Here is a 12020-nt window from a genome sequence, read left to right as displayed (position 1 = left end):
CTCTGGACTTTCTGTTTACCCTACTTCCAGAGACTTTTTTTCCAAAAGCACCTCTGAGCATCCCCTTTATACTTTTCTGGCTCCTCATCACCTCCCCACAGTTGATATCTAAGTTTTGCCACATGAGGTCCTCGAATTTTCAATCCAGTGCAATTCAACTTTGACAACTTTCTCCAGTGGAACTGTCTGTAAAGTACAGTGCTTGTTTTCACTCTTAGCCCTGGGGCCGGCTATTCCTGGAAACCTCTTGAACCTCACCCATTCCATCCTCTGGCTAGAGATGGCCTCCACCCCACCTCCTCCCTGGAGCACCCCTGCCCCTGTGTTTATCACAGCCCATCTGTCACATCATTGTTTTTTGTGTCCTGTTTTCTGCCTCCTGCACCTGCTTCAGATGCAGCCCACAGCATTTGGTATCTTATTCCCTTCATCTCTGACCTTAATTCCCTAAATGTAGATTAAATTACAGAAACCTAACTTCCAGTCTTGTCTACTTTACTTTGGCTCATGTCCTCCTGACCTCCATTCCATCCAACCAAAAATTTTTTTCTGAGCAACACTGTCTGCCAGGCTGTGCTGGGTTTTGCAGGTGGCTCTGTGAGGTGGGCGGAGAAGGCAATGGCACCCCACTCCAGTACTCTTGCCTGGAAAATCCCATGGACAGAGGAGACTGGTAGGCTGCAGTCCATGGGGTCATTAGGAGTCGGACACAACTGAGGGACTTCACTTTCACTTTTCACTTTCATGCATTGGAGAAGGAAATGGCAACCCACTCCAGTGTTCTTGCCTGGAGAATCACAGGGAGGGGGAGCCTGGTGGGCTGCCGTCTATGGGGTCGCACAGAGTCGGACACGACTGAAGCGACTTAGCAGCAGCAGCAGCTGGGAGGTGGGAGAAAGCAGTGATGCTTTAGAAGCTCAGGAAGACAGAGATGGCACTGTGGCTCAGAGGCTCCCTGGGAAAGGCTTCTCGGTGGACGTGTCAGTGCGCAGGGAAGATGCCGGCCGTGGGAGACATGGAGCGTCCAGGCAGGGCATATCCGTGGAGAATCCCTTAGATCACAGGTAACAGGAGACCACCACCCCAAACTGAAAGGACATCCATTGGTTCGTGTCACTATCAAGTGCAGGCTTCGGATGTCCTTCAGCCAGGCCTTGATTCTGGGGCTTTGGCATTGCCCCCAGGATCTGCTCACTCACTGCTCTCACCTACCCTTCTGAAGTTCACGCTGATGGAGGAGCAGCCCCAGACCTCACACCCCCCTGGCCTCAGTTTCATGCCTCTGTTCTAGCATGTTCTAGTCGAGCTGCATTTCACAAGCTCTGCCTGGGCCTGGGCCCATCCCTAAATGAATCACTGTGCCAGGGAAAGGTAAGGCCAAAGCTGGCCAAAGACCCGTGCCCCACCCAAACACCACTCAAAGCACAGGGCAGAGTGCCCCTGGAACGTTTCCCGGAGCAGGTAGGACTCAGTTACATAACAAGAGTGAGGGGATACTTGGCTGGAAAATGACCCCTGTTCCATGAGGGAGCTGACCAGCACAAGAGCAGAGATGGGAATGTGAAGGAAACAACAGGGGATATGGCGCCCAGCAAATGAAAAGCCAGGAGAAGGAGTGTGAGGGTGAAACAGGGTGTGGGATTCTGGTTGTGAAAAGTCCAGCCTTGAGACTGGACAAAGGTCCTAGATTTGATGGCGTAGGCTCTGAGGGACCCCTGAAGGCTCCTGAGTGAGGGCATGGGAGGCAGGAGGAGGGAGGAGCTCCTGGACCACCAGAAACATGTGCTTACTCTGCCTCCCACCCGCAGACTCTCATTGGTGGAGCCCCTCCAGCCCCTCCTGACTGCCAGCCCCTCCTGACTGCCAGCCCCTGAAGCCAGCATCAGAGCTGCAATATTAAACAAAATTGCGATAATATTTTCCCAGCTGAGCTTCAGGGAAAGGGGCAGCCTGGTGGGTGGCAGACATCTGGCTACTCTGCAGGGCGTGGGAGTGATGCTGAGGGTGCTGTGGTCAGTGGCTGCTGGGTGCAGATCAGATGACACACGAGCCCAAGGATGGGCAGCACAGAGGTCAACTGTTAAACTAAGGCGGCCATTCAGGCAAGCGAGTACGGACTCCGGGAGGGCAATGAAGGAAGAGGAGGGGAGGGTGGGAGACAGCAAACACTGCTGATGGCTGAGGACTGAGAACTGACCAGTGGGATCAGCAACATGGTCACTGAGACTTCTGAAGGGAAGACTTCGGTGGATGCACAGAGGAGCTGGGTCCCCTCTGCTCTCAAGGACTGTGGTGTGACCGCTCAGGCTGAGTTCTTCTCTCTGTCCCCCTTGTCGGGGGAGCTCTCAGCCTGCCTCTCCCCGAGGTCACTCATGCCCATTACATCTTCCTGGGCAGTGAGCCTGCTGCTCTCAGAATAGCTGGACGGCAGGGCCTGTTGCCTTCTGAGCACAGTGGCCAGGAAAGCCTTGAGGTACTGGCGGAAGCGGCGGCTGGAGAAGGCGTAGAGGACGGGGGTGAAGCAGCAGTGCAGGAAGGCGACGCTCTCCGTCACCTGCAGTGCATAGTCCAGGCGCTGGCTGAGCCCGCAGTCCCCAAAGACCTGCAGGTCCAGCAGCGAGTGCAGAAACAAGGTGAGGTTGTATGGGAACCACAGCACAAAGAAGGCCACCACCAGGGCTATGGCCATCCTCAGGGCCCGGCTCTGGCCCGGGGGCCTCAGGCTGACCAGCACAGAGCCAATGCGGGAGTAGAAGAAGATCATGGCAAGGAGGGGGAGGAGGAACCCCAGGAGGTTCTGCTGGAAGCGCAGGAAGAGCTTCCAGACGGTCCCATGTCCCCCATAATCCGCATAGCAGTCCCACACGCCGGGGGAGTTCTCATGCGTCCTCACAAAGACCATGTCAGGAATGGAGACAGCCAGGGCCACAGCCCACACAGTGGCTGCAAGCAGCAGGCTCTTGGCTCGGGTCCTCAGTCGGTGGTAGGGCCGAGCGCAGACAATCTCCAGGTACTTGTCCAGGCTCATGCAGCTGATGAAGAAGATGCCACTGTAGAAGTTCATGGTATAGAGGGTGCTCACCGCCTTGCATAAGAAGCTCCCAAAGACCCAATGCCACGCCACAGAGATGCCCCAGAAGGGCAGCGTCACCACAAACAGGAGGTTGGAGATGGCCAGGTTCAGCAGATAGGTCTCGGTCATCCGTCTTCGAGGCACAAACCGGAGCAAGACCGCTAGGAGGAGGAGGTTCCCAACCAGGCCCAGCACAAAGATCAGGCTGTAGAAGAGAGGCAGAAAGACTCTGCCGAATGACAGCACCTCGTCCTTTCTGCACACCATGAAGATCAGGTCCTCCAGGTAGTACTCATAGTCATAGAAGGAGCTGCTGTTCTCGGAACTGGCCACCTTGGTGGTGGGCGGCAGAGGGGAGGCGGTGGTGGCCATGGCAGGAGGATGCACCCAGTCCTGGAGCTCTGCGGGCCAGAGAGCAGTGTGAGCCACAGGAGACGGATCCAGGCCTTCCCGCCCTCTCCAAACCCACTGCAGCCCCTTTTCTGGGGTGTCCAATGGACTCTCCACACTTACACCGGTACCTGGAGGCTAGGGACTCGGAGTACAAGTGCGGGCAGCCCAAGGCTACCACGTGATAGTGAGGTCATCTTGGGTAGGTGACGTAACCTCAGCTGTTCTCACAGTATTCACTTCTCTTCTTTATTTTGTCCCTCATCATTTATAAAGACTGAGAAGGTCATTTCTGTCTTCTTTATTCCTGAGGGATACTGATTCACCTGGGCTTCCCAGGTGGCACAAGTGGTAAGGAACCCACCTGCCAATGCAGGTAGATGTAAGAGACATGAGTTCGATCCCTGGGTTGGGACGATCCCCTGGAGGAGGGCATGGCAATATTCTTTCCTGGAGAATCCCTTGGACAGAGGAGCCTGGCAGCTTGCAGTCCATAGGGCTGCACAGAGTCAGACACCACTGAAGCAACTCAGCACACACCAATTCACCTATTTATTGCATCTGTATGCCCTTCCTCATGTGTGGCTTAAAATTAATCTTTATGTGATTTGCAATTTTTTTAATTTAATGGCCATGCTACACAGCTTGCAAGATGTTAGTTCCTTGACCAGGGACTGAACTCACACCCCTGCAGTGGAAGCACAGAATCTTAACTGCTACACCACCAGGAGAGTTCCTTTTTTTTTCAATGAGAGCTTCTCTTCAGTGGGCTTGCTTCTTCTATATTTAGCTAGTGTGTCCACTCTGGTTTAGAGCTCTCTTTACTTCTGTCACTTGAGGATTTCCCTTGCTTTGGTTATTTTAAAAGTATTTTTGGGAGAACAAGATGGTGGAGGAGTAGATAGACATGAAGTACATCTCTCTCCACGGATTCATCAGGAATACACCTTCAGACAGATGTTGCAGAACAACAGCTGAGAGCAGGCAGGAGTACCTGACCCCTGGAAAAGAATATATAGAACCATGCAAAATGGAGCCGGAGCCAGAGGAATCAACCATCCTAACTACAGACTATACTACAAAGCTACAATCATTAAGACAGTATGGTACTGGCATAAAAACAGAAATATAGACCAATAGAACAAGATAGAAAACACAGAGATAAACCCACAGAGATAGCTATAGCTATACACCTATAGCTACCATATTTTTGACAAAGGAGGCAAGAATATAAAATGGGGTGAAGACAGGCTCTTTAATAAGTGGTGCTGGAAAAACTGGACAGCTACATGTAAAAGAATGAAATTAAAGCACTTCCTAACACCATACACAAAGATAAACTCAGAATGGATTAAAGACCTAATTGTAAGACAAGAAACTATAAAACTCTTAGAAGAAAACTTAGGCAGAACCCTGTATGATGTAAGTCACAGCAAGATCCTCTATGACTCACCTCCTAGTGTAATGGATATAAAAACAAAAATAAACAAGTGGGACATAATTAAACTTAAAAGCTTTTGCATAGCAAAGGAAACTATAAAGGTGAAAAGACAACCCTCAGAATGGGAAAAAGTAATAGCAAATGAAACAAGTAACAAATTAGTTTCCAAAACATACAAGCAGCTCATACAAGTCAATACCAGAAAAACAAATAAGCCAGTCAAAAAGTGGGGAAAAGACCTAAATAGATATTTTTCCAAAGACATAAGATAGCTAATAAATACACGAAAAGATGCTCAACATTGTTCATTATTAGAGAAATGCAAATCAAAACTACAATGAGCTATCACCTCAAACCAGTCAGAATGGCCATCATCAAAAAACCTACAAACAATAAATGCTGGAGAGGGTGTGGAGAAAAGGGAACCCTCCCTCTTGGACTGTTGGTAGGAATGTAAATTGATACAGCCCCTATGGAAGACAGTTGGAGATTCCTTAAAAAATTAGGAATAAAACCACTATATGACCCAGCAATCGCACTACTAGGCATATACCCTGAGGGAAAAAAAAAACAAACCCTGAAAAAGACACATATGCCCCAATGTTCACTGCAGCACTATTTAGAATAGCTAGAACATGGAAGCAACCTAGATGTCTATCAGCAGATGAAAGGATAAAGAAGCTGTGGTACATACACACAATGGAATATTGCATGTGTGCGTACTAAGTCACTTCAGTCGTGTCTGACTCTTTGGGACCCTATGGAATGTAGCCTGCCAGGTTCCTCTGTCAATGGGATTCTCCAGGCAAGAATACTGGAGTGGGTTGCCATGTCCTCCTCCAAGGGATCTTCCCCCACCCAGGGATCAAACCCGCATCTCCTGCGGCTCCTGCATCTCCTGCACTGCAGGCAGATTCTTTACCACTGAGCCACTGGGGAAGCCCACGGTGGATTATTCCTCAGCCATAAAAAGGGATGCGTTTGAGTCCGTCCTGATGAGGTGGATGAACACAGAGTCTATTATACAGAGTGAAGTAGGTCAGAAAGAGAAAGACAAATAACATATACTAACGTATATGGAACATAAAAAGATGGTACTGATGAAATTATTTGAAGGGCAGCAATGGAGTCACAGACATAGAGAACAGACTGCTGGACACTGTGGGGGTGGAGGAAAAAGGAGAGCATGATATATATGGGATATATGGAGAGAGTAACATGGAAACATACATTACCATATGCAAAAGAGATAGCCAGTGGGAATTTGCTGCATGACTCAGGGACTGCAAACCAGGGCGCTCTAACAACCTAGAGGGGTGCGGTGGGCAGGGAGACGGGAGGAGGCTAAAGAGGGAGGGGACGAAAAAAACAGAGGGAGGGGACACAGGTGTGCCTGTGGCTGATTCACGTTAACGTTTGGCAGAAACCAACACAATACTGTAAAGCAATTACCCTTCAATTAAAAGTAAATTTATTTTTAAAATATTTTATTTGTAAATATTTAGTTTTATGTCAGTAATTTCACTTGTAAATATTCAATATGTTAAAAATATTTTATCCCCTCCTTCTAGGTTTGCAGCAGAAAGGTATGAACCATCATGTTGATAGACTCAGAACCGACAAACCTACTAATTCCTCAGTTTTCCCATCTGTATAATGATGTTAATAATTGTGCCCATTTCATGGGGTTCTCATGAGGCTTAAACGTGATAATTCAGGCAGAGCATTTCAAGCTCTATGAAGAATACCCAGGACACAGGAGGCTCTCAGCACACATTTGCTTAAATTACTGCTTTGCCCAGAATGAGTCTGGACACCTTCTAAGTCAGCCTCTTCTCCTCTAACTGAACACCACCACTAGCTACTTGGTCTCCTAAGACTGAACTGTAAAAGGCATCGCAGACAGCGTCCTCACAGCCCCCATCACCAGCCCGTGTGTCTCCACCTCCTCACTGCTGTCCTCAGGTCCCGTGAAAACACAGACGTGATGAAAATATAGACATAATACTCTTTTAAATAAAATTAAGACAAATGAAATATATATATGTTTATATTAAAACAACCTCACGAAGTATATAAATATTTGCTATGAAGGAGTACAGAGAGATGAAAGGCAGGTGACAGACAGGCAGAGGACTCACGATGGTGGCTGCCTGGGTAGGAGAAGCCAGAGACACAAGATGGAGCAGGTCACTGTTCAAGGTCAAGTTCCCCTGGACAGCAGTTCCCCAAGTTTTAGTTGTGCTATTAAACGCGATCTTTAAAAGAAAGCCTCACATGAACCAGTAAAAAACCCTGCCATGAACCAAGGAGTATGCTCAGTCCTGTTCTGTGTTCTACAAGGAGAGAAACTTCATGTTCAACACATTAAATTGTTCATCAATGGGGAGAGGAAGGAGATAAAAAAGAATTTGTTGGCCCAACAGGCACCCATGTGCAGTCACCAGAATAAGGCCTGTAGGCTGGTAATGATAATGGGCCACAAACCCAGAAATACAAATCAACTCCACCTTGTACCTCTGCATTTTAGTTTTTATTCTTTCAGGGGAGATGGAACTGTACTACATGGCTTGTGAAATCTTAGTTCCCTGACCAGGGATCAAACCTGGGCAGTGAGAGCGCTGAATCCTAACTACCAGATCACCAGCATATTCCCTATTTCTTATCCTGTGGTTGTAAATGAGGTTTAACTTTTTAATATGCTCAATGCCAGTCTGTATTTCTTCTGTGCATGATTTATTGTTTTAATGGGTGGGATTTTCATTCTACAAGAGGTTTTCTATAGTAAGACTTTAGCTTTTTGCAGATATACTGGAAATAATGTCCCCAGTCCTTTCTGGTAGAAATTTTGTATGTTTTTTCTTCCAGGTAGAATTTTGAAGGAAATGTTGATTCAGGTCCTCAGCTGACTCTTCTGGTATCCATGACACTGTGACCCTGTGATGGAAATATGCATTCTGCGGAGGCTGAACCTCTCCCGGGAGCCCTCCTACTCCTTGAGCCTCTGCCCCACCCTTGGGCTTCTGTCAACTGGCTTCTGGGCCAGAGACTGGGGAAATATAAACGCCCTATCCCCACTCCAAGGCCTCAGCCTTGGCGGCTTTAACTAGGGCTGGGCTCTGCTCCTGACTGGACTCAAGAACTTGGCCCTGTGCCTTCATTCCTGGTCCTCCACTCCCTTCCTGTGCATCTGGGGTCTGCTGTGTGTGAGACCCTGACTTTCCTGGGCAGCAGTCATGACAACCTCCAGCACATGGCTGGTTTACCAGTCTGAGCTGCTGGGGTTGGGAGGAGGGACTGTCCTTCTGCATTTGGGCCTAATTAGGGTTTTTAGTCAGGAAGTTGTTGTTATTTAGTTGCTAAGTCATGCCCAACTCTTTTTTGTGGCCCAGTGCACTGTAGTCCACCAGGCTCCTTTGTCCATGGGATTTCCTAAGCAAGAATACCGGAGTGGGTTGCCATTTCCTTCTCCAAGGGATCTTCTCAACCCAGGGATCGAATTTGCATCTTCTGCATTGGCAGGCGAATTCTTTACCACTGAGCCACCAGGGAAGCCCAGTCAAGAGTTACCACTAATTAAATAACAGCTCTTCTAGTCTGTCAGCACTGACCTTGATCCTGATCTGGCTTCTCAAAGTCCCTGTCTTTTGCTTTAATAAACAACCAAATCTGATGATTGTTTTGATCAAAGCCAGAGGTCAGGGTCAGCATGCCCCAGCTGGACCAGCTCACCTTCACAAGGCTCCCTTGACCTGGAACGCTCCATTCTTTTTCTCTGGGGGCCACTAGCCTCCTGATCTTTCACCTTGGGACGCTTTCCACATTCTCTTAACCTCTGGGGCCATAGCCCCTCCCATCGCTTCATCAATAATACCAACAAAGATGACAACAGCAGTCAGCATCCCTGTACTCACATGACAACTGGCCAGGCACCTTCTTATCAACTGTGGTAGTCCTATAAGGCAAACCAGGAAGGACTCACCAGCCCCACTTAACCCAGGAGCAAAGTAACTTCAGCACAGTCACACAAGAAGTCACTGACTGAACTGCATCTGGATCCGAGGGCTTCATCCTCAGCAACAGTACTGTGTGGCCCTAGCCCCATCTCATTCTCGGCCTCTCTTCTGCCCTGTCTAGCAGTTATCAAAAGGGGCCACTTGAGACAGGTATGATTTGAGCTCAGGAGGTCTTGGTTGCCTGGGGTTCACCCTCACTGGCTAGTCTTGCCTTTGTAGATTCCACCATTAATTACCTAAAGGCTTTATGGAGCCTCCTTGGGAAACATAGCCTCTCTGGTCAATGGAGTGGCCTCCCCAAATATCCACATCCTAATCCCTGAAACCTGTGGATATGTTACCTTATACATAAGAGGGACATGACAGATGTGGTTAAGGACTCTGAGCTAGGGAGAATACCCTGGATTATCCAGGTGGGGCCACTGTAACCACAAGGGTCCTTTATAGGGAAGGCAGGATCTTCCTGGGTTGGGAAGATCCCCTGGAGGAGGGCATGGTAACCCCCTCTAGTAATCTTGCCTGGTGAATCCCCATGGACAGAGGAGCCTGGTGGGCTACAGTGCATGGGGTCACAAAGAGTTGGACACGACTGAGTTACTTTATTAAGCACAGGAGAGTCTGAAGCAGAGAAGGGAACGTGACTATGGAAACAGGTCAGAGGGATGGGGTCCCAAGACAGTGGGTGTAGGCAGCCTCTAAAGGCTAGAAGAGGCAAGGAACAAATTCTCCCCAAGCCTCTGGAATCCTGATGACACATTTTAAGATTTCTGACCTCCAGAACTTCAAGATCATACATCTGTGCTGTTTGAAGCCACTGAATTTGTGGTGATTTGACACAGTGGCAATAGGGTCACTTCCCGTGACCCTCGTGTGCCCTCTGAATCTCAGACTGAGGGAGTGAGCCTGCATGCTGTCCACCTCCTCCAGCTTATAGGTGGGGAAATGGAGACTCAGTGAAACGTAACTTCTTGTGCAAAGCATACAGTGAATCATCAGTGGCTGCACTGAGCCAAGGACCCCATGTTTCTGACTGCCCTTCATGTCTCTGTTACCCCACTCCTAACTGTCCCTCCAGCCCTGTTCTGTTTTCCGTTTTTTTGTGTTTTCACATTTTCTTATTGCCTGAACTCATTTATTTGTCTTACCCAGAAACACTTTTGAGATGAATGAATATGGCTATCAGTTATTCCCATCCTAGTATGAATTAGCAGATAGTAAGGCAATCCCAGATGAAGCTTTGCAGTAAAGCCTTTGGGGAACCCAGAGAACTAGACAGAGAGGCTTAAAGGGTAAGGTCAGCTGAGCTTCCCCGATAATGAAGCCAAGGGCACAGGGGCAAACGCCAGATTGTCTCTGGAGTGGTAACATCATCCTGAGGCTGCTGGCCACGGCTGGCTCCAGCTTTAACTATTATGATTCCCATTTTCCAGACGAGAAACAGGCTTCTTGAAAAGGTAAAGACCAGGTGCCCACAGCTTCAGATCAGCAAATGATGGGCCCAGGATTGGATGGCCTTAACAATATAAGGTAGAAGTGTAACAGAGAAAAACAAATCTGACTCCACATTGGCTCTGTTGCCAAGGCATGCTTGTTCTGCACCTTTGTCTCCTTAAACAGTAAAAGAATGATGCTTACAGCCTGAAATACACATAATAACCCTTTCTCAAGACTCTACCTTTCAGGCTTGACCATTTATATTTATTTCATTCATATACAGACAAAAATTTATGGAACAGAAAATAATATGTGTCTTGTTAAAGGTTTACAGGGACATCTTAGCAATCCCACGTGGATAATTGCAAGGACAAAGGATTACCCTGGCCCCACCGGGGTCTGGCTGACACCCAGATGTCTGCAACATCCATCACACCCCCTCCCCTTTGGGTGTAAAAGAAGCCTGAATTCTAACTCAGGGAAGATGGCTCTTTGAGATACGAGTCGACCATCTTCTCGGTCTGGTGGCTTTCTGAATAAAGTTTCTATTCCTTGCCTGACACCTTGTTCCCTGTTGTGTGTGGGAGCAGCACAAGCTCAAACTCGCTAACAGAACTGGTGACACCCTTTTCCCCCAGCTCCCCTTTTTAACATGAACCAAACTTGAATTTGAAGGATGAGCTTCTGATAATGGGACTTCTGGCCTCGTCAAGGGGTGGCAGAGGAGATTCAAAGTCAGTCACATGCTGGGCCTGGCTTGTACTGGCTGGCAAGAGCCAGTAATGCAATATCTGGGAGGCCTTCAACAAGCGATCATGGAATTAACCAATTCCACCTTCAGTGGTAAGTCAGTAGCTTGAAACTGGTTATGGTGGGAATGTTTATACCATGGCAAATTCCACATATTGAGCCTTCCCTTCCCTTGCTCGCCACTGCTGAGAGTTGGTTGTTAAACTTCTACCGGGACCCCGATGTGGACCCCAAGGAGCCTGGGCAGACCCACCTGTCTTGCGGTCTCCCTGTCTGTGTCACCCACGACCTCCCCTTGTCCCCTTTCACATCAGCCCCCCAGCCGAGGGCCCTGGAGGTCAGGGTCACATGCAGGCCCCTCCCAGGCCCCCAGAGCACTCCCACGCTGTGTGCTGCCCACAGTGCAGCTGAGATCAGCAAACAAACAAACAAGATCAAACGTGACCCCAAGAGGCCACGGCAGCTTTCATAATATAAAACAAAGAGTAACACTGGAGATAACTTCAAGTGGACACTAATTCTGCTGGCTCCCCTGGAAAAGGATTTGGAAATTATAGCCTTTAAAAAGGCCACCTTAATGCTCCCCTCCCAGAAGCCTGCCTGGGCCTCTAGCCTGGTGAAACCCCCTCCCCAGCCCCCCAAGCACTCACAGAAGGTTGCTCCTCAGCCTTAAATCCACCTCCCCAGATGCAGAGTTGCCTTGTGAGGATCACCTGCCTCCTCTGCTGGACTGGGGATTCCCAGAGGTTGGAACTCCCTGGCACAGGCTAGCATCGAGAGGCATTCAACAAATGACCATGGAATTAATGAGCACAGTCACGTCTCTCTCCCTCCCTACTCTGGCCTGCTTACTCCCTCCCTCCCCCACTGGTGCCCTGCACATGGTGGAGCCAGCCGAAAGCCTCCTTTCACGAGT

At 48.8% G+C, this 12020-nt stretch overlaps 2 protein-coding genes across 2 annotated transcripts in view; both read right to left on the bottom strand.

The window, feature by feature from the left end:
• GASK1A (golgi associated kinase 1A) overlaps positions 1-12020 on the bottom strand; it is a 152165-nt gene that overhangs the window by 95287 nt on the left and 44858 nt on the right. The window lies entirely within an intron of this gene.
• LOC133045670 (atypical chemokine receptor 2-like) lies at positions 2288-3460 on the bottom strand. The gene has a single exon (XM_061127904.1). The coding sequence runs from the start codon at positions 3443-3445 to the stop codon at positions 2303-2305; it is 1143 nt and encodes a 380-aa protein (XP_060983887.1). The 5' UTR covers positions 3446-3460; the 3' UTR covers positions 2288-2302.

This window comes from Dama dama, chromosome 24, assembly GCF_033118175.1.
Source record: "Dama dama isolate Ldn47 chromosome 24, ASM3311817v1, whole genome shotgun sequence".
In the NCBI taxonomy this organism is placed as follows: domain Eukaryota; kingdom Metazoa; phylum Chordata; class Mammalia; order Artiodactyla; family Cervidae; genus Dama; species Dama dama.
This window is presented reverse-complemented; position numbering and strand designations above follow the sequence as displayed.